The 22,793-nt window shown below is 44.2% G+C and overlaps 1 protein-coding gene across 1 annotated transcript in view; it reads left to right on the top strand.

Annotated features, from left to right (window-relative positions):
• DNAH9 (dynein axonemal heavy chain 9) overlaps positions 1-22,793 on the top strand; it is a 331,426-nt gene that overhangs the window by 88,115 nt on the left and 220,518 nt on the right. Inside the window, exons 21-27 of the mRNA XM_077892621.1 lie at positions 1,201-1,331; positions 1,662-1,788; positions 5,481-5,633; positions 6,819-6,944; positions 9,215-9,454; positions 9,783-9,943; positions 22,234-22,390. Coding sequence (XP_077748747.1) covers positions 1,201-1,331; positions 1,662-1,788; positions 5,481-5,633; positions 6,819-6,944; positions 9,215-9,454; positions 9,783-9,943; positions 22,234-22,390 — 1,095 coding nt within the window. The remainder of the gene's footprint in view (positions 1-1,200; positions 1,332-1,661; positions 1,789-5,480; positions 5,634-6,818; positions 6,945-9,214; positions 9,455-9,782; positions 9,944-22,233; positions 22,391-22,793) is intronic.

The raw sequence follows: 22,793 nt of genomic DNA, 5'->3' as shown, positions 1-22,793 counted from the left end.
GACCTTGGGCAAGTTACTTAACCTCTCTGTGCCCTGGTTTCCTCCTATAAATTGGGACAAATACCAGTACCCACGTTAGGGATGTAATTAAACAATGCACACAGCACTTACTGTTATGATTGTTGTCATATAATAATAATACCACGAGTTCTCACCAGGTGCCAGGTTTGGGGCTAAAGCCTGCATATGTTATTATCTCAGGCATTCCAATGATGCTGTTGAGTGGTTGTGTGTTTAAGGGAAATGATGATACCTAATTAATTAATCTGATATGATATTTGCTGAAGAACATCTTACTTTAGTTACATCACCTTTTGCGCGTTCCAGGGCAAACACTGGATCCACTGTCCACCTGGTGCAGAAAATATGTGTTTTATGCCAGTGGTTTTCAAGGCGTGGTCCCTGGACCCTGAGCTTCATAAGGGATCCTCAAGGTCAGGACTGTCTTAGTAATAACGTGAAGATGTTATTTGTCTTTTTCACTCTCATTTTTACGTGCACACAACAGGGCAGTTTTCCAGAGGTTACCTGACATCATGGCAGATTGAATGCAGAGCAGAAAAGAAAATCTGGTCATGTTCTAAGTCAGACATTAAATTTTTTTGCAGGGAAAAAGTGATACAAGGCCACTTTTCTCTCTAAATTATTTTGTTGTGAAAATACAATTATTTTGCATAAGAACATGTTGTGTTACCATTGTTATTTTTTAAATGAATCAACAGGGGCGCCTGGGTGGCTCAGTTGGTTAAGCATACGACTTTTTATTTCAGCTCAGGTCATGATCTCAGGGTCGTGGGATTGAGTCCCATGTCGGATTGAGTCCCAGGCTCCATGCTCAACAGGAAGTCTGCTAGAGATTCTCTCTCTCTCTCTCCCTCTCAAAATAAATAAATAGATATTTAAAAAATAAAATAAATTAATTAACAAATATTTTTAAAATTTCTCCACTTGAGCTTCCAGCGGAGGCATGCATAGAGATTACCCGCATACACAAAAGCTCTTTGCACTCCACAGTGATTTTTCAAAACCCAAAGGGGTTTTACAACCAAAATGTTCAGGAACCACTCTTTCAAGCTAAGGATATTTCCTTAACTTTTTGGACATCCCCAGAACTGGTTTCTGCTTCTGACTTGCTGTACAAGGGATCTTCTTCAAGTCCAAGAAAGTAATAGTTAATTTTTCCTCATGTTTTTATTTCAGGATTCTAAACGATTTGAAGGCATTGACCTTGACTTTAAAGAACTAGCTTATGATGCCCAGAAGACTCCCAATGTAGTGGAAGCCACCAACAAACCAGGTCTTTATGAAAAACTGGAAGATCTTCAGAGCAGGTGAAGATCTGCTGGCTGCTGCCCCTTTTTGTACCAGGGAGTGAGATGTTTTCTTCTTCCTATTCTGTCTCCAAGATCCTTACTTTCTTTGACTGTCCAAGTGAGCGAGTATGTGTGTTTTGATCTGCTTGTATATTAGATAATGTGGGGTATTAGGTGTTTATTTGGGTGGACATGCACTAGTATCTACATTTGCAAATACCTGTGCTTCTTGCACTGATTTTGCATTCCATATCCTGCAGCTGTCTACATTTAGGTCATATCTATGCACGACAGGGGGGTGTGGGTCTAAGCAAACCTAATTAGGAAATGCTGTGTCTCTGCTCTCAGGTTATACCTGTGTGAGAAGGCCCTGGCGGAGTACCTGGATACCAAAAGGCTTGTCTTCCCTAGGTTTTACTTTCTGTCCTCTTCTGACCTGTTAGACATCCTCTCCAATGGCACAGCTCCGCAACAGGTGAGCTGAGGGAGTGTTCATGGAAACGTCTAGAAGAACTGATGGGCTTCCAGTGGGGAGGGTTTCAGGTTCCCCGTTATGCCCACCACTATGTTTCTCAAGGTGTCAGCCAGCCCAACAGTGGCTACTATCCCCTGAAGGGGAAGCTGTGAAAATGGAGGGGGCGTTAAGCCTTTACAGAGAACGCCTTTGATCTGATTCTAAAGAGAGGTCCAGTACGTTCCTGTCCAAAGTTAAAGCTAAAATTTCCATGGGAGAGAAGACTGAGGGTTGTATTAACTCGACATTTAGGGATTTATGTGGAAAGAGTGTATATGAGGAGCTCAAAACTGAGGGTTCTAGCCATTTTATTGGCCATGTAGTCTTCGGTGTCCCTTCTCTTTGACAAACTTCCTTCACCTGTAAAAGAACCACTGTACTACAAGCATTTTTTTGTCCTTCTTAAAGTAACTAATTGAAGCACTATTGACATTTGGTGTTGTAGACAGTGGTTCTCAAACTTGAGTCACCTGGCCTCTCAGGTGCCTCAGAATCACTTGGAAGGCTTATAAAAATGCAGATTTATGTAGGTCTGGGTGGAGCTGGAGAATTTGCACTTCTCAGGATTTCCCAGGTGATGCTGCTGGTCTAGGGACCACACTTTGAGAATGACTGTCCTGGACCAAAGGTCTGAGTCTCCCCAGTGACCAGTGGGAGGGAGGGAGGTATGATGTCTGCATTGTGTGCTCCTGTAGCTCTCCTTACTTCTCACTCTAATAAGACTTCAAGATTTGTTTCCAGTTCTTTACTTGTCCTGTGAGGCTATCCAGTCAAAGCACCACATTCAGAAGTTACTTAGATGCATCTATTCTCCTGTTCAGTGTGATCTCATTATTCATTTGAAGTGTAGTCAACTTCATTTATTTCTCTTTGTTTTGAGTTTTGGGGGTTTGTTCCCATCCTTGTTGATTAGATTGTTTGAATATGTTGAATTCTAAAAGTCAAACTTATGCAAAAAAGTATGTGGGAAGGGCCACTCCTATTCTTCCCACCCACTCTCTGTAGGTCACCAGTCCCACTAGTTTCTGGTTTTTCTTTCCAAAAATGAGCAGATGGGCATTTACGTTTGCACACATCTATTTTATTTACCCTCCTTTCTCACACAAAAGGTAGTGTGGTCTGTAGACTTGAATGCAGTTTTTCTATGCAGTAATGTATCCTGGAAATCACTCCTTGTCAATTTAAAGATATCATTTTTTTAATACACCTGCATTACACACCATGGACTACACTACTGTTTGGCCAAAGGTAGTTTATACTATTTCACAATTGCAAATAATGCGACATTGAATAGCCTTGGGTTTAGTATTGTTGGAGGTCTGTCTTCCAGGTAAATTCCTAGAGGTGGGATTTCTGGGTCAAAGGGTAAGTGCTATGTGGTCGATTAGATAATGCCCTATTTCCCTCTATAGAAGTTCTAGGCTTTGAGATCACCACCAACAATGGATGCGAGCTTCCCCAACAGAGCCAAAATATGGCTCCCATGCATTAGCTTTCTGTCTTTGTCATTAACCCTCCAACTTACCGAATTTATGTTTTGGGTGTGTTGATGAGTAGCAAGTACTAAAGACAGATTATCCCTAGAGTTAAAGCCCCATTTCTGTTTTATGATCACAGAGTAGCCCAGGTATGGTGGAGTTGAAACAGTTATCACACTAACATTCTGTTTTGTAACTATACATTCATTAATTCCGTGCATAGGAAAAGTCAGATTGTTGCCAGACCCTTTATACATGACTGTACTCATTCTAAATATTTTTTATTTCTCACTTGATTTGAGTAAATCCTTATTTTTTTATTTTATTTTTATTTTATTTTATTTATTTATGATAGTCACAGAGAGAGAGAGAGAGAGAGGCAGAGACATAGGCAGAGGGAGAAGCAGGCTCCATGCCCTGGGAGCCTGACATGGGATTCGATCCCAGGTCTCCAGGATCGCGCCCTGGGCCAAAGGCAGGCGCCAAACCGCTGCGCCACCCAGGGATCCCTAATTTGAGTAAATCCTTAAATAGCTCCCCCCTCCTCACCAACCTGAGAGATGAAGCATGGTAGGCTAATCCCCAATTCTTTCTGTATCTGGGACTCTCAGCAGTTTTTACAGGTGAGTGATTGAATGAGTTTGGAATTCACGGGTCACAGCAGTTTCTCCTCGGATCCCCTCAGATGTAGCTCTGAGACATCATCTGAAGTCTACCTGCTACCCGCACCGCCCCCCTCCCGCCCTGCCACAAACCCTTCTAGGTAGCCTTCTTTCTTTCTATTCGGATCTCTGTAGAGATCAAAATTTAAATTTTAGAAAGTTTGCATACATTTATATACTTGCTTTGTTCATTTTCCCAACACATGATGAGTTTTTTTCCAATCTGAAAACCAGGCCTTTCATCTTGGAAAAGTTTTCTTTCTGGGTGCTTTAAAATAATATTTCTATCCCAATTATCTGGATTTTTTCCCCTTCAGGTTCATCATATTTCTGTAAGTTGACATCCTATATTCTCTGTGCTATATACATTTCCCTCACATATTCATATATATTTGTGTACATTCATACAGATTTTCCTCTCTTACCCCTCTCCTTGGAATTCTTCCATAGGTTCTCAAGCCCATCTGCCATATTGAATTCATTTGTGTCAATTTGATCCTTTAGTATTTTTGTTTCCTTGTGTTATTTCCTTCCACTACCAATTCATCTTCATCTCATATTTTGTAGGGTTCATATTTCTTTCATTTAATTGAAAATAAGATGGCATTTTTCATAATTACTTCTGTTTCCTTTATTAAAGCTTCTCTCTCCCTCTCTCTCCCCCACCCTTCATCCCTCCCTCCTCTCTCCCTCTGTCTCTCAGATAAAGAAGGATCCATCCCATCAAGATACTCATCCCAGGTCCTGTGGGTGGGATCTCCTCAAGCACCCTCACAGTTTACTTCAACACATGTAGATTTCTCCTCTCCTAAACTAGAGAGCTGGTTGTTATAGATTTAGGATTACAATTCAGGGTAGTAGTAGCTGAAGGTCCTATATTACAAAAAGCTCTACCAAAGAGCAACTAACTTTTTTTTTTTTCCCCTTTCCAACCTGCCATCTCCCTCACCTCAGGACCATGGTGTGGCTCTCTGGCAACCCTCCTACTGGTATTACTATTAAGGGCCTCTGTATCATGAGATAACATGAAAGGTGAGAAGTCCTGGTGTGGCCAGTCTTTCTGATGGGGGTGAGCATGTTTGCCTTCCTTTAGATCTTCCAGATATAGGTCTGCTGCACTGAGGGGTTCCAACAGCTGGTGACTTCTTCTACTGGCCACTGTCACCACTGACCTTCTGCAGGCTATCGTCTGCCCATCTACTGCTTCATTAATTTATGAATTAACCATTTTTTTTTCTTCAGGTTGTTCCTATTTAGATCAACTAGACATTAATCAAACTTCTGTAGCTTCACTGGATTGTGGCTAGTATGGGATGCCCACTCATTTTACATTCCTTTGTCCACTTCTACCCAATTCAGTTGGTTCTGACCTCATACCACCATTGTCCCACGCTTCCCTCCAAATGTTTGGTATCCAAATCTCTAATGGCTGTCCACAGTAGACCTCCAAACAGTACTACTGAGCCTCTTCCTGACACATCCTCCAGTCCTTTGGCCTCATTTCCCTTCGTAGGTCCAGCGCCATCTTTCCAAACTCTTCGACAACATGGCCAAGATGCAGTTCCAGTTGGACACCAGTGAAAAACCAACCAAGATAAGTCTCGGCATGTACAGCAAGGAAGGAGAATATGTGGCCTTCAGCGAGCCCTGTGACTGCAGCGGTCAGGTGGAGTCAAAGTCCTGTTCCCTCCTTCCCTCATCCAGGTTCCCTCCCAAGTGTCTGTATCCAGATAGAGGTAGTCTCAACCTTTAGAATGGCCATTTCCTCCTTGGGCCAGACCTGCTGTCTGTGCCCTGGGCCTGCCAGCCTCTCTTGACTTGAACCAACATTGGGAGAAGCTCCTACTACTTGCTCTCCTCTCTCCCACAAGGACACATGTCAATATCCATGTATCTTTCTTAACCAGAGACCTATGCAGGGAGGAATAAAACGTGCATAAACAACTACCCAAGTCAACAAGAAAAGGATTTTGAAATGATGAGCAGCACCAGGAGACTTTAACATGACAACCCCTGGGCCACCCCACAGGGGAGTCTGGCACACTGACATCTTTCCCTGGAGAAAATGCTCTTTGAAATCAACCATTTTCCCCGAGATGTCATTTCTCTGTACAAATACAGCTCAGGGTCCTCCTGCAGCCCTACCCCTGGGAAAGCCAAATGCCATCCCGTTCCAAGAACTACTACTTCCAAGTCTCCCGTGTGAAATTCGAGCAGCACAAAACATGGGATGATTCCCTCTTTAAACTTCCCTCCTATTCTTTCCCATCACCACTAAAGTATAAGCCCTTCTTTGTTGTTTATCCTAAGTGATCCTACAAAGCATTGTCCCTGGGGTTTCTAGTCTAGTCCAAAATTATACCTGGAGGAAAAATCTTTTTACAGCATTCTACCTTTATCTACATGTCTCTTGGAAAGTAAATCTAATTCCAGGAAATGAACACACATTCTCAGTTTTATGAGAAGGACCCTGGAGTTTGATTCCAGATCTGTCCATTTATAGACCAAAAAGGATTTAGTTGGAAAAGATAACATTGGCTTACTCCTCCATCCTTGGGGTGGACAAGATCATGAGAACCCAGTGACTTCTTGACCTTGCTCAACCCAGATTAAGCCTTCCTTGAATAAATTTCCCCTCAACCTGCTACTGTGTCCAGTGTGTTCCAAATGGGCCTGTCCACCTGTTGTTAACTGAGCCTGACTCACACTGATCACTGTCCTGGGTTTAGAAACAAAATATCTCCCTCTGCCTTCTGGCAGCCATTGGGGTTGTACATTTTCTTCACTCCCTCGGGGTGAGTGATAATATCTTCCTCAGAGTACAGCATCTCACCCAGAGTTCTTCTTTCAGGTAGAAATATGGTTGAACCGTGTGCTTGCCCATATGAGGGCCACAGTGAGGCATGGGATGACTGAAGGTGTGGTTGCCTATGAAGAAAAGCCAAGGGAACAGTGGCTCTTTGACTATCCAGCTCAGGTATTCTAACCAGGACTGTTGTGGGCTGCCACCTTTTGCTACACCCTCTCCCTCGGGGGTCTCCTTGCCTTCAGGGGACACCAGGCCTCAAACTCACTAAGTCCTTCAGTTAGGAGAGCCTGCTCGAGCATGAGGGAACAGGGGAATTGTCAGCCATGACCTACTCTAGCCATTACCTTGGAAAATCAAGGGTTGTCCATTTTTACCCTCACTGGCTACAGCAGGGGGAAAATGTAAACCATTCAACTCATTGAACCAGTCTGCCAAGATCTTTGCTGAGCACAGGAGACCTCCAACAGGGAATGATACATCATAAGACATCATAACTCGGCCCCACTGAAGCTTACCAACTGCTGTGGAAGTCAGTTGCTTACAAATGAGACCTGGTCCTCTGGGAGCACATAGCTAGCTGGGGGCAGAGTGGGGGGTGGGGGAGCGGTGCCCCCCACCTGAGGATACGACATGTAAGCTGAGATTTGAAGTAGGAGCAAAGAAGTTAAAGATGGAGGGAGCAAGCACTCAGACATGGGGAGGACTATGCACAGAGGCTCAGAAGCAAGGAAAAGCATCCTGTGGTTAGGGAACCAAGTGTGATTGCAGCAAGATGAAGGGGGGTGGAGTGAGAGGCAGCAGGTAGGTCCCGCAGAGGAAACTCGAAGCCAGTTCTCATCTCACAAGGGAGTCTGACTTGCTTCTGAGATGGATCTGAATACTTTCCAGGCTTCTCAGGAGGGCGATGAGAGAAAGGCATGAACTAATGAGACTTGTTTAAATGACTCTGGCTGCACTGTACCCTTCTGCCTTCCCTGTTAGGGGCACAAGGCTGGTATATTTGGGGGTTGCAGATATCTGCTCATAATTGAAGCCATAGGAGTAGAGAGGACCACCCCTGGAAAATATGTAGCCTGAGATGAGGATGTAGAGCAAATCTGAGCATCATACAAAGATAGGTTTGACAAGGAGGAGCCTGTAAAGCAAGGTGAGAAACAGTGGCTTTTATATAGAAGGAAAACCATGAGATGGCCATAATGAAACCAAAAAAGAAACTGTCAGTAGTGGGTGAGAGTCAGTCATGCCATGCATTCAGATATTAGGCAAAATAAAGAAGCTGAGGCATGTCCATGAACTTGGCATGACCATTTCAGTGGAGTGCCAGGTGGTGTCATGTTGTAGGGGGGCGGAGATGGGAGAAGGTGGGAAAATGTTGGCAGTGAGTGCAGACAAACAGAAGACATGAGAAGTAAGTCGGTAGTGCTGAAGGGAAGAAGTATTCTTTTAACTGTGCAGTTGGCATGTCATATTCATACCATCCCAACAAGATCACAGCACAGGCAGGATTGTGTGTCTGTACCCAAAGGCAAAATAGGATAAATTAGAGAATGTTGCATTAACATGATGGGTTTCTCTATTTCACAAGAGGAATACTTCCTCTCAGGATTCCTTCTTTACCTGAATCACAATTTTGAGGCAAGAAAATGTGTTGCCTTCTGCTGTTGTGACAGATCTCTAGAGCAATGTCTCCCAAACCAAATGATAAGACAGATGATCAATGTATCTAAATTCTCCACCATGAATAATCACAATTATGCGTTTTCCATACTAAGCTGCTCATCCAACAGAAGAAATGTTCATTCGAATCCCTTTTTCCATGTATTTATTTTGAATCTCTGAAAAACACAAATCCCGTTGACCATGTTGAATTTTGCTGTAATTTGCCTGATTCTCAAGAGCAGGCTTTTCAAGGTTATAGGTTTTAAGAACCAAAAAATAGATGTAGCAAAAGTGTTATGGACAAGCAAAAAATATGCTACAAGTGATCATCGGTGGCTCACAAAGCTAGAACACTCAGATCACAAGAAGTCCAAGAAGAACAAAACAGAGACCAAGAGCTGTTGAGATGTTCAGTCAATGTATTGTTGACCTCCAAAGCACAGGAAAGGTGCTTTGCCTGGGGAGTAAAAAATTGAAAGATCAGCATAGCAATTTCTAAAACCAAGTGACATTGACCAAAGTGGCTCTTTGGTTGTTTTCATACAAGCGATTTATTTTTTTTCAAGAGTAGAAAGTGCTTTCCCCACTTGGAACCACTTCACATCTCCAAGGAGATAGAAGCAAGTGGCTCACTTAGTCAATGCTGGTGGAAGAGGGAGAGAGGGGGCTTATGTCACCCATACAATTACATTCTGATTCTCGCCGTGTGATGGATGAGTGAGCTGGTTTTGGAGACGGGTCCTGGTGATGGCTTTACAAAGTGACTCTTGTTGCCACAGGTGGCCCTGACTTGCACTCAGATCTGGTGGACCACAGAGGTGGGCATTGCCTTTGCCAGGCTGGAGGAAGGCTACGAGAACGCCATGAAGGACTATTTCAAGAAGCAAGTGGCCCAGCTCAAAACCCTTATCACCATGCTAATTGGGCAGCTCTCCAAAGGGGACCGGCAAAAGATCATGACCATATGCACCATTGATGTGCATGCCCGGGATGTGGTGGCCAAGATGATTGCTCAGAAGGTGAGTCCCAAACACGCAGGAATGTCCCTCTTTGTGGGCAGCTACACCATTAATGATGGGATAAGGGAAAAGCTCATTACAGTTCAAGTGTGGGGGTCCCACACGCTGCACTGGCCAGAGAGCTGGGAGAGAGGGTCATGGTGGCTGCACCCAGAGAATGAGTTGTAATCAGAGCAGCTTTCTGATTACACCATGCTGTGGTGGGTGCAGCATCTACTCTTGACTAGTAGACAACACCCAGCTTGTCCAGAGCCCCGTGTGTCTTGTGGCCAATCCCTTCTGGACAGGGATTCACACCCACCACCCCCACTCTGCATTCTCTCTTTAGGTGGACAGTGCTCAGTCCTTCCTCTGGCTGTCCCAGCTGCGGCATCGTTGGGATGATGAGGCCAAACACTGCTTTGCCAACATCTGTGATGCACAGTTTCTCTACTGCTATGAGTACCTGGGAAATACGCCTCGCCTGGTGATCACACCTCTGACAGACAGGTGAACATGAGTGTCAGCCCCTCGCAGAGAACCCAACTGTGGTCTGGCTCAAGCCATTCAGGGTCAAGGCCACTGTCATTTGCTACTTGTCCACAGAGCTGTCAGCGGGGAGGAGGGCAGATCACACAAAACATGTAAAAATAAAACTGAAAAGATGTAGGGCAGGGCCCTTCTTAGAATGAACCCCAGAGCAAATCAGCAGACTGTGATTTTTTTTTTTGAGGATTTACTAGGGAGTCATATAAGCTTGGATTTTCACATCAGCTCTAAATGCATACCAGCTCTTCAACCTTGAAACACTTGACCTAATTCTTGTTCTTAATTTTCTCATCTGTGGAATGGAGATAGTAACTCACACCTCGCATGGGGTTTGTAAGGACAAAAGACAATAATGCTCATAAGGAGTTCAGTATATAGTAAGTGCTCCATAAATGATCCTATTACTATTTTCCTATCAATTGATTGGCACATTTACTGAGCAGCTCTTACTCTGGGAGTCAGATAAAAGCCAGGTAGTCCCTGCTGTGAAAGAGCGTACAATTTTTGGAGAACCATAGCCTCTGTCATTCATATTAATTTACAAATGAATTTGTACCAGTCACTGAACTGGCCATGGGGCATGCAAAGGTGATTAAAACATTTCCTGCCCTTCGGCTCTAATTCCAGTGAGGGAAATAAGACATCTGTAGATAAATATTTAAATAGCACAAGAGGGAAAACTCCCAGGGCTATAGTGCAAAATAGGGCTCAAAGCCATTTGCTTTAGATTTCCAAGCAAATGATTTAGCCATGAGTGCTCCAAGCACCAGGGATCCCGCCCAACACGGGAAGAAGAGAACTGGAAATATACCTGGGAATGGGTGGTATCTGATCTGGACCTGGAAGGAAGTGTAGGATCGCAACAGCCTTTCAGTAGGTTGTAGAATGGCTGCCAGAGCGTCCGTGAACTTGTACAGAAATCTGTGAGCCTGTCACTGTCTCTGGTGTGAGGATCTACCAGCATCCATTACTTGTTACTGTGGTCTGGGATCCCCAGAAGCTGCAGAGCTGCTGCTAAGCATTCTGGAAAATGGAATTTTACGTGCAAAGGAGAATCTGAGACCTGTTCCTGGAAGGGGGGTACACTCTTGACTTAGGGGGTATGTAGCTGGTCATAAGCCTGGGAAGGTGGGTAAGAGTCAGACTATAAAGTGTGCAGCGTACCTTTTTTCTTCAGTAAGTAGTGATAAACCCTTGAAAACTTTTCATTGGAGTAAAACGATGAAAACTGTATTTTATGGAGATTTATCTGACAGCACAGCTTGGGCAAAGGAGAGAGAGAGGACAGGATATTTTAATTCTGTTGAGATTTCTGTAAATTCTACTAACAGAGCATTCCCTTTCCCTTATAATTCCATTGAGCACTAAATCCCTTCTTCTCTGAAATGAGTTGCATACCTGAATGGCTGGCTCACTCTAAACGAGTGACTTGCAGGGACACCTGGGTGGCTCAGTGGTTGAGTGTCTGCTTTTGGCTCAGGTTGTGATCCTGGGGTCCTGGGATTGAGTCCCACATCAGGCTCTCCACAGGGAGCCTGCTTCTGTCTCTGCCTGTGTCCCTGCCTCTCTCTGTGTCTCTCATTAATAAATAAATAAAATCTTTTAAAAAATGAGTGACTTGTAGATAGCAAAGACATTGTCACAAATTGTGATGGTCAGAATGGCTACATAGAATTGGTGCCAGCTTCTATTTAATTTTCTCTGGCCTGTTTTAAGTGTTGCCACCTACATCCTGGTCTGATCCTCGGATATATTTCCAAGGAACAGTGAATGGAATAACGGTGCTCATGAAATGAATTTGGGATGTGGGAAAATCCCAGCATCATCTAGAGAGGGAAACTTCATGATTCATTTCTCCCCCCAACCCCCATGCTGTTCATTTCTTTCATTCATTTTCCCGCCCAGTCTGGAATGAGACCCTCTCAAACCTTTCCATGGTAACTCTTGCATTTGTCTTTTGTGTGTGTATGGGAGACTGCAGAGGTCACATCACTGTCTCCAGTCAGTGCACTTGGACTAAAATCTGAATTCACCACAGGACCTAGCAACTCCTGCCAATCACCCGACACCTTTGCCCCAGCACCCCAGCCCTACTGGCCACCTCTCTGTTCCTTAATCCCCTTAAATTAGAGCCTTCTACACATGAGGTTCCCTCTGCCTGGAATGTCTTCCTCATGCTCACCATTCCATTGTCACCTTCTCATCTTTCGTTCTGTCCTCAGTTCCGAGGACACCTGCCATGACCGCTCTCTCTAAAATCCAGCCTCACCCACACCACACATGCACTTTCTTCCTAACATTTCTCTGTTTACTTTCTTCCTAACATTTCCTGCATTCTGCAAAGCCCTTGCTTGCTTGCTTGTTGGCTGTATCCCCTCTGGAATATAAGCTCTTTGCAGTCAAGGAGCTTTGTCTGCCTTGTTTGTTGCTGTGTCACCAGCACCTCGTAGACCTTCTGTTGAATGAATGAGTAGTTGTTGAATATTGAAGACCCAGATGGTGAGAACAGACAGAATCAAAGAGAAGGTTGACTCAGAAGAGGGATCCACACAGGCCCCGGTGCTGTGGCTCCCAAAGAAGGAGGAACAGCATCTCTGTCTTCTGCTCTGACCTAGGGACCAACACCCCTCTCTGTCCCAGCTGAGGGAAAAAGGCAGATGATGTCTGTTCAGAGGGAGATGCTATTTTCTCTGCTGCTGGTACAGTGTTGGCAACTACATCCTGGGGTGAGGGGGGATTGGGCATCTTAGACTAAGTTAGTTGTACTTGGCCTTCACGTGGATCAGTCCATTAGAGGCACTCATTTAGTGTGGATCAAAGGAAAAGTTTTCCTCAAGCTTCATTCAGAGTTGACCCTCTCCTGTGTCTTTGTCTTCACAGCGAATCTCAGTGAGACACCTTCCCTGCATAGCTAGAAGCTCCATCCGGTTCAGGATTCTCTTTGGCAGTGAGTTTTTCTGCCAGCCTTGGAATATAAGCTAATAGTTTGGGAATTTATATTGCTTACAACAGAAGAATGAAGTTATTATACATTTGAGCATTTTGATTAACGTCCACCCCTTATCCTAGACTATGTGGTCCATGGTAATGTTGACTTTGATCTGCTCACTGCTCTACCCTGAGGGACCCAGCTCCATGTTGGGTACATGATAGGCATCCAAGAATTTCACTCCTTGGACAAATTCAGTGAAATGATTTCTGAGACTGAGTATGTGCCCTAGCTTCCCTGTACCTGTCAGAGTATACCTCCTTCCTTTCCAAGGATATATTAGACGTTATCATTCCAAGTGATAAAAAGTGCAAGACTTTCCATTTCCCTGGGTTGTCACACCCATCCAAGGGTCAAAGACGATAATTGCCTTGTATGGACTTAGAAGTCTCCAGTACTCTAATGCCAGACACCTTCTAGAGAGGGAGAGGGTAAAGCTTTGACAAGGAATTATTTCGGAAACAGGAATTTATCACCCCTCCTAGGCAACGATGCTAGTAAGAACTAGAAAGGAAGATTTACTGCAAATAATGGTGAATGCTATATAGACCTTGACCTCATTTTGCGCTTTAGATGCTTTTCTGACAAAGTGGTATGTAGTGAATATTTATATGTAAAATTCCATTTTCTCATTGACTTCCATTATTATCTCAAGAACTGTTTTGCCCAGAAAAAGAAAAAATTGGCCTTAGCACAGAAAATCACATTTTAAAGAGCATTCAGCCTTTGCTGGTGTGTAGCATAAGTACATTTAATTCTCTCCTGCCAGAGGAATTAATCAAATGGACAATTGATCCATACAACCTTTGCACATTCATTAAAAGCATCCCCGCATTACAGTACATCCGACTGATTATGCCTATTTCTTTGGAATTTCCCACTGCCTGGATAGGACCTGAATATATAAGTGGGTACAATGGCCCCACTGCTGTCGCAGGACTTTGGAACAGCCCTAAGCTGAAGAATTAAATGGAAATGCTTTTTCAGGCTGAACAAAAGCAATTCACAGAAGTGGTTTCTCAACCTTTGGATGACCTCCTCCGCCTCAACTCCCGTTCCCTCACCTTCACACCCAGCCGCCCCTTTCAGCCTTGTGCTGTGCTAAGTAAGGTTCTAATCAACCACTTATTGAGTTTGAGTACCTCCTAATTTCTCAGGAACTACTGCAGGCAGGTGAGGTATAATTGACCCAAGAGTCTTTGAAGGTGATTTGCCAGACAAAGGCATGGCTAGCAAAAGTTCTGCGCTTTCTAAGTTTTTATCTGCAAGTTTTTTTTTTTTAAGATTTTATTTATTCATTCATGAGAGACATAGACAGGCAGAGACACACAGGCAGAGGGAGAAGCAGGCTCCCTGCAGGGAGCCTAATGTGGGACTCGATCCTGGGACTCCGGGATCACGTCCTGAGCTTAAGGCAGATGCTCAACCACTGAGCCGCCCAGGCATCCCTTATCTGCAATTTTTATTGGAAAATTTAGTACTCTGTAAACAAAGACCATAAAGTCAGGCAGAGATAACCATTGTTAATATCTGGTCTGTTTCCTTCTGCCTGTAGATTTGGACAAAATGCAATTGCCATCCTATACTTCATGTAAAATACAAATATTGCTTTTTTTAATATATAATATTGTATCACATGCATATTCTCTAAACATTCTTCTGAAACACTCTAAGAGCTGACCTACCTCCTCTTTACAAGTATCCCATCATTTATGTACCATACCCATATTACAAAATGTTTCAGTCACACCTGAGCTTTGACTATTAAAAATGAATCTGTGGTGAACTTGCTTATAAATAATTTGTTCCTGTATTTCTCATTATTTCCCCAGGAGAGATTCCAGGAGGCAGGATAATTAGATGACACATACTTTAAAATTATTCTTGAAACAAATATTGTTCCCAAGCTCACTAGCAATTTACGAGGATGTTCATCTCACAACATCCTCACCAGCATTAAGTATTGTTGTTAAAAATATTAATTTTATAAGTCAGAGTGGTATCTCACTTGGACTTGGATGTCCTTAATTACAGGCTTGAGCATTTTTATGTGTGTATTAGCTATTAGATTATCCTCTCTTGTGAATTATTTATAACTGTCATTGCACATTTTATGTTTAGAAAAAGCCCCTGCCATTTCAAGATAGGCTTAATATTTACCTATATCTTATTTTGTTTTATTTTTCCCTTTAACCTTTTAACATTCTTTAGTAAATTTTTTGACTAGTGAGTAGGGTGAATGTCTTTACCAAAACATTTTTGGTTACAAGTGCTAGAAGCCAAGCCCAAACTAACATAAACAGAAGGAGGACCTGTTTGAGTCTAGCTTGCTCTGTGTAGCAGTTCTGGGGCCCAGACAAGGAGTTACCAACAATGGAATGTTCTCCAGTAATGGCTTTGCTTTCTTTGGAGTGTTGACTTCTTTCTTGCATGGGTTTTCTTTGGATGGTTGCAAGAGCAGTCTCCACACCCATGACTCTGCGACTCCTGGTCCAAGAGGAAGAGAGACCTTCCCTCTTTCTCAGCACCACAGGTCTGATTCCTTCAAGGGCCTCTGATGATCCCGTTTGGGTCCTGTGCCCATCTTGGAGTCCAGTGAGCTTGATTTTTTTTTAATATTTTATTTATTTATTCATGAGACACACACACATACACACACACACACACACACATACACACAGAGAGAGAGAGAGACAGAGACAGAGACACAGGCAGAGGGAGGAGCAGGCTCCATGCAAGGAACCTGACGTGGGACTCGATCTCGGGTCTCTAGGATCACGCCCTGGGCTGAAGGCGGTGCTAAACTGCTGAGCCACCCAGGTACCCCTGTTGCTTTTTATTTCTGAATAATAATATCCCTTTTTATAGGTAGGACACATTTTGTTTATTCAGGCACCCATTGATAAATATTATAATTATATAAATATGCTGCTGTGAACAAGTCTTTGTGTCGATGTGAGTTTTTGTTTCTCTTGGGCACATACCTAGGAGGGGAATTTCTGGGTGGTATAGGAGTTTTATGGTTAACTTTCTGGGAAATTGCCAAATTGTTTTCCAAAGTGGCTGAATCATTTCACACCCCCACTTAGCAGAGTATGAGGGTTCTTATTTCTCCACAGCCTCAAGAATTTTGTTATTGTCTGTCTCATATATTATAACCATTGAGTGGGTGTGAAGTAATATCTCCTCTGAGTTTTAATTGGCATTTCCCTAATAATGATGTTGAGCATCTTTTCATTTGCTCCTTGGCCATTTGCAGATCTCCTCGTAATCCTCTTTACATCTTTTGCCTACTGTTTGATTGATCTCTTTGTCACCTCACTGAGTTGTAAGAATCCTTTGTGTCTTTGGCGATGTTGCACGCGTTTGCAAGTATTGTATCCTGGTCTCCTGCTTACCTCTTCTCTTTCTTAATGGTGTCTTTCGAAGAGCAGAAGTTTGTAATTTTGATGAGGTCCAACCTGTCAATCTTTATGCACCATGCTATAGATATTACAGCTAAGAAATCTTTGCTTAATATCACCATATCTTTTTTTATCTCTTTTCACTCATGTATAGGAGAAAATGGATTTTAACAAATTTGTCTCCTATTCTGCCCATTGACTGCCCTCTGTTCAAAATCCTAGAATTTTAGTCTTGATGTTCCTGTTTCCTAAGGCACTTCTGGAATGTCCAATAATATTTGAGATATACACACAATATGAAGCATTATTATAACTACTCAGGTTTCGTAACTAGGCATGCTATTACTTTCTTGTAAGATTTATGTATTTATTTTTATTTTTTTAAAGATTTTATTTATTTATTCATGAGAGACACACACACAGAGAGAGAAACAGAGACATAGGCAGAGGGAGAAGCAGGCTCTATGCGGGGAGCCCGATATGGAACTCAATCCCCAGGACTCCAGCATCATGCCCTGAGCTGGAAGGCAGATGCTTAAACGCTGAGCCACCCAGACGTCCCTATGTATTTATTTTAGATAGGGGTAGGGCAGAGGGAGAGAGAAAGAATCCTCAAGCAGACTTCCCACTGAGCGCAGAGCGCGACACAGGGCTTGATCCCACGACCCAGTGCGCTTGATCCCAGCTCAAGCCATGACTTGAGCTGACATCAAGAGTTGGATGCTTAACCAACTGACCCACCCAGGCTCCCCGGTATGCTTTTATTTTTGCTAAAGAGATCATATGTCAGCCATTGCTCTCAGTTCTTTTGTTGTGTTTTGAGAACGATATTTACCACCTAGTGTGAGCAAAGAGAAAGGTGAGCACTAGGTGAAGCGGGATCGCACAACCAAGTGGCATAAGGAATAGATCTTAGAATTGGGGGACATCGTTCAAAATTTAAATATTAAAATGTTATAAGAGTGGCAGATTTGTTTTAGGTTGATGCTGAGGACAGTTGTCTTCTATTGATATTGTTTCTCGCTTTGAGCAGTTACGGCTACTGAACCATGTGGTAGGTAGAGTTCTAAGAATGTGGTCCCCAGTGACCTTTTCACTTGTGTGATCACCTCCCCTTTGAGTCTGGGTGAAAACCACAAATATGATGGTAGCGTTCCCACGGTAACGTTTTGCTTTATGGCAAGAGGGAAATTATTCAGAAGGACCCAAGGTAATCATATGAGACCTTGAAAGTAGGGCTTTCTCCTGGCTGAGGACAGAAGAGGAGAGCAGAGAGATTTGAAGCATGAGAAAAAATTGGCATGCCATTGTTGATTTTAAAGGTGGGGGAAACATGCGAAGATGGTAGAGAAGTCTCTAGGAATTGAGCCAACCCCTGGCAAATAGGAACCAACAAAGACCTCAGTCTTGCAACTGGTAGGAACCTAATTAAGCCAAGACCTCCAGTGAGCTAGGGAGCAGATTCTTCCCCAGAGTGTCCAGACAGGAGTCCAGCCAACTAATAGCCTTGCTTTTGGTCTTGTGAGACCTTCTGTGGAGGGGCCACCGGGACTTGTGACCTACAACAGTGAGGTCCTAAAAGAGTGTTATTTTAAGCCACTCAGTTTATGCTGATTTCTTAGAAAGCAGTGGAAAGTGAATACAAACCAACTATGATTTCACCAGCTCTAAGATTAGTCAGACCACATTTCTGGGATGGCAACAGGCTATTTATAGCAGAAATCAAGACGCATGGGCTTTGATGTTTTCTTTAATCTGCCAAATGAACAACCATATTGAAAACGAAAAGCTACATTTCATATGTTTGTTACTTTAGAAAATAATACCTTAAACCTAGATTGGCCTTCTCTTTTCAAGGCACCTTCCTATCTTTTGTCTCATCTTATCTGTACAAAAGCCTGCCAGGGAAGATAAGAATAAGACCTATAGAAGTCATTTGCCCAAAGAGAACAAGGCTGCCTTCAGCTTGATATTAGGAAATCCTTTCAAACAATTACAACCAGCCCACTGTGGAGGGAACTGACTTCTAGAATAAGAAAATCCTGTCCCACTGGAGATGAAGACTACATAGTCCTCTTGGAAGGAATTTTTTTAAGATTTTAAAAATTTATTTGTTTGTGAGAGACACAGAGAGAGAAGCAGAGACATAGGCAGAAGGAGAAGCAGGCTCCCTGCAGGGACTCGATCCAAGATCCTGGGATCATACCCTGAGTTGAAGGCAGACGCTTAAACCACTGAGCCACCCAGGCATCCCCTCTTGGAAGGATTTGATGGGAGAGAGCCTGACTTGGTGAAGAGGCCAGACCTCTGAGGTCTGTCCTGACACCAAAGGGTCTGTGGTTCCCACCAGACTAAATTGATCCGGATCCATGTTGGCGGCCAGTTGGCCCCTCTGAAAGGAGTCCTTGGTCATTCTCACAATGGCTATCGGTCTGAAGCAGCAAACATACTAAATTTCTTGGTGCAAAGACTACATGATGGATGCCAGTGACACCTTTTATAAGGCACCAAGGTTCACTACCCTGGTCGAGTTGCACAAACACTTTGTAGAGGTGATGTTTTTAATTCTCCAACTCCAGAGTCCTTGCCTTGGCCCACGATAGCATGAGCCACCCTCCTCTGTGCAAACAGGTGCAGAGTTAAATAGCTGGCTTGGTGTTTATAGAGACGGACAAGCTGGCAAGATCCCAGATGGAATTTTAGAGTAGGAGCCTGGCCTGAGACAGCCTAAGGCCTGGGACAGCCTGCTGACCAGTGGCCCAGACATCAGGGCAACTCCCATGTAGAAGAGGGAAACCAAGCTACAGCGCCACTGCCCCTGCCTTAGTTATTTAGAACACCTTAGCCCACTTTCTTTCCTGAGCCTTAGGCTTCCCATCCTTAAAATAAGGGTGTTAGTTAATCTCAGAAATCCCTTCTAGCTCTACAGTTCTGTTCTTATGGAAAGAAAAATGTTTTTGGGGGGGTTGTTTGTTTGTTTTTTCACTCCCCCTCTCACCTCTGAGTCCTCCTGGAGATAATTGTGAGCTCAGTAGAGGCCCAAAAAGAGATCGACACCCAGTTCCAAGGATTTCTTTTCAGAGAATCTCTTCTTAATTAATTAGTTAATTAATTAATTATTTTTATTGGAGTTCAATTTGCCAACATTTAGCATCATACCCAGTGCTTATCCCGCCAAGTGCCCCCCTCAATGCCCATCACCCAGTCACCCCAACCCCCCGCCCACCTCCCTTCCCACTACCCCTTGTTCATTTCCCAGAGTTAGGTGTCTCTCATGTTTTGTCACCCTCATTGATATTTTCACTCATCCTTTCCAGAGATTCTTGGGTCTTCTGTGAGAATTCTGTTCCTGTGAAACTCTGTGCTTCTGGACTCCCAGATTCCTTGAGAGTCCCACAGCTCCAGAGAGAAGCAGCCTGGGATTGCCCTCCAGCTGGCAGAGAAGGCAGCATGGGACAAGAAGGAGTGGGAGAGAGTGGGAAGGAGAGCTGGCTGGGGGTCAGAGTTCCACCAGTCTTCTGGCCTTTCCTCCTGGGACCTACGGGGCTGCAGCAGGCCCCAGAGAGTTCTAGAAGAAGCCTGAGGCTGGGAGAGTGGAAGGAACTAGGGCCAGTCTGGAGCTAGAACTCAGCCCACGAGGGCAGCTATGGCTAAAGCTGCATGCAGACCTCTGTGAAGATCTAGCTGGAGATATTTGAGAAAGGAAACATTTCCAAATGGTAACAATGACTGAGCTTTCGCCCCTTGTCCTGACTGTCATAGCTTTGTGGTCCATGCCCCAGGTCAGCAACTCTAATGTGAGCTTAGTCCATAGGGAAAAGTGAGGCACCGGGGGCCTGGGCTGGGGGGATCCCAGTTCCCCAGCGGTTAACTACACCTCCCCTCAAGAGCTGAGGCAATACATTCCCTCACACAGGCAAAGTCCAGGCAGAAGAGCAACTCTGCACACCTGTTCTCTCCACCTGGGGCACCTGCCTTCCTGGGTTTCATACACAAAGGCTGAAATATGTACAGGAATTTTTCACTCAATTAAAGGAGAACTCTGGGACTCACTTCAAGTCTTTTCAAACCCATTTTGGTTCTAGTGGAGATATAATCACCAACTTGCATGCAGGGTGTTAGTCTGGGGTTTCAGGTCCTCGCAGGCCAGCCTGCAGGTGGAGAGCCTGTGCATTAATTTGCAAGGTATTAAAAAGCTAGGCCAGTGGCATGGCACATTTTTAGTGGCTTTCCTGAAGTATAATTTTGTGCCTTACAGCTCACTGGTCACAAGTGTGCAATTCAGGGGCACCCGGCTGGCTCCATTGGTGGTGTGTGCAACTCTTGATGTTGGGGTTATGAGTTTGAGCCCACACTGGGTGTAGAAATTATGTAAAAATATAATCTTAAAACAAGGGTACAATTCAATGACCTTTAGTAATTTAGTAATAGAGTTGTGCAACCATCACCACCACCCAGTTTTAAACTTTGCCAGCACCCTTTCTGTGGTCAATCTCATATCCTTTTCCCAAGCAGCCTCTGATCCACTGTATGTCTCTGTATTTTCCAGACATGTCATTATGAAATGATCCAATATGTGACATTTAGCGTGTGACCTCTTTGGCTTTAGTGTAATGCCTCTAAGGTTCTCCCTTCTTGTAACACGTTTGTGCACTTCATTCCTTTATATTGTTAAATAATATTCTGCACAGGTACATCCCATAGTTGTTTATCCATTCACCATTGGATATTTGGGTTGTTTCTGGTTTCTTGGCATTAAGAATATTGCTGCTAGCAACATTCCTGTGTTAAGTCTTTGTCTGAAAATAAATGCTCATTTCCTCTGGGTAAAGTCCTGGAAGGGGAATTAGTGACTCATATGGAAAGCTTTACGTTATTAAAAAAAAAAAAAAAAGATTTATTTCTTTTAGAGAGAAAATGCACACGCATGGGCAGGGGGAGGAGCAGAGGGGAGAATCCCAAGTAGGCTCCCCACTGACCTGGAAACCCTATGTGGGGCTCGACCCCATGACCCTGAGATCATAACCTGAGCAGAAAAATCAAGAGTCAGACGCCCAACCAACTGAGCCACCCAGGCACCCTGGTAAGCTTTACTCTTTAAGAAACCACCAAACTGTCTTCCAAGGTAGCTGTACCATCTTCATCCCCATCAGCAGTAGGTGAGTTTCCCACCTTTTTTACTTCCTCACCACCACTTATTCTGGTCTGTCCTTTTGACATCATGGTATCTCATTGTGGATTTAATTCACATTTCCCTAATGACCAGTGGTCTTGAGCATCATTTTATGTGCTTATAACCCAAAGGCACATTTCCAACTAAATAGAAATGCAAGTCCTTTTTAAAAAGTACCAGAAATAAGGGGCGCCTGGGTGGCCCAGTTGGTTGAGATTCTGACCCTTGGTTTTGGCTCAGGTCCTGATTTCAGGGTCTTGGTATCAAGGAGGGTGAGGGTTTCACCATATGTCTTGGGGAGCTGGGGTGCACAAACATTCAGAACACAGCATGGGCACGTGAAAATAGCTCTCCACGAAGGTACCTTAGGGCACTAGGGCTGGACAGATGGCAGAGACGGGCAGTGAGCTAGAAAAGTCAGCAGGGGCGAGATCAGAAGGGGCCTGGCAGAGAGCCAGCAATGCCCCTAGGGAGCATTGTGATTAGATGAACCTTCTGAGAGTTCTCCCCACAGCACTGTGGGAGAGAGACGGGAGTGGGGACCCTGGCTTTCCTTTACAGGAGCTGTCAGGTCTCCCATGGCCTGGAACCTGAGCTCTGTCTCCCCAGGACCCAGCAGGGCCAGAGTCCTTGGTCGGACCACATGGAATCCTGGGAATGATCTATGCACTCCTGTGTTTGACAGATGCTACATCACCCTCACCCAGTCTCTGCACCTGACCATGAGTGGAGCTCCAGCAGGACCCGCAGGCACAGGCAAAACAGAAACCACCAAGGACCTGGGCCGAGCGCTGGGTGTCATGGTGTATGTGTTCAACTGCTCCGAGCAGATGGACTACAAGGTACAGCCTCAGCTGGAGGAGGAGCTAGGAACTGGGTGGCAGCACGCACTGGGGACCAGGTTCATCCATGCCATCCTGGCCCAGCCCAGAGGCCCGGGCACAGAGGTCTCTGCTCGCTCCGTCCCAGGAGACCTGAGGCTTTTATCCCTGGAGCGCATTGACCTCACTGTAGATGAGTTTCCACCAGTGAGTGTTGTGACCACTGATGGGTTACTTCACTTTGGGAGCTTCTTTTAGTCACCTGTAAAATGAGGAGGCTGAGCATGTATCCAAAGGCTGACATTCTCTGTTTGACCTAGAACCACAGAAAGGTTCCCAAGTGGCTAACATGAAATCTTCCCATAAAAGTCATATTTGTGCTTTTCTGGAAAAGTAGGCATTTTCCCAATATTTCTACAAAGAC

This window comes from Canis aureus, chromosome 3, assembly GCF_053574225.1.
Source record: "Canis aureus isolate CA01 chromosome 3, VMU_Caureus_v.1.0, whole genome shotgun sequence".
NCBI classification, from domain to species: domain Eukaryota; kingdom Metazoa; phylum Chordata; class Mammalia; order Carnivora; family Canidae; genus Canis; species Canis aureus.
The sequence above is the reverse complement of the archived record's forward strand: the minus strand, read 5'-3'. Positions and strand labels throughout refer to the sequence as shown.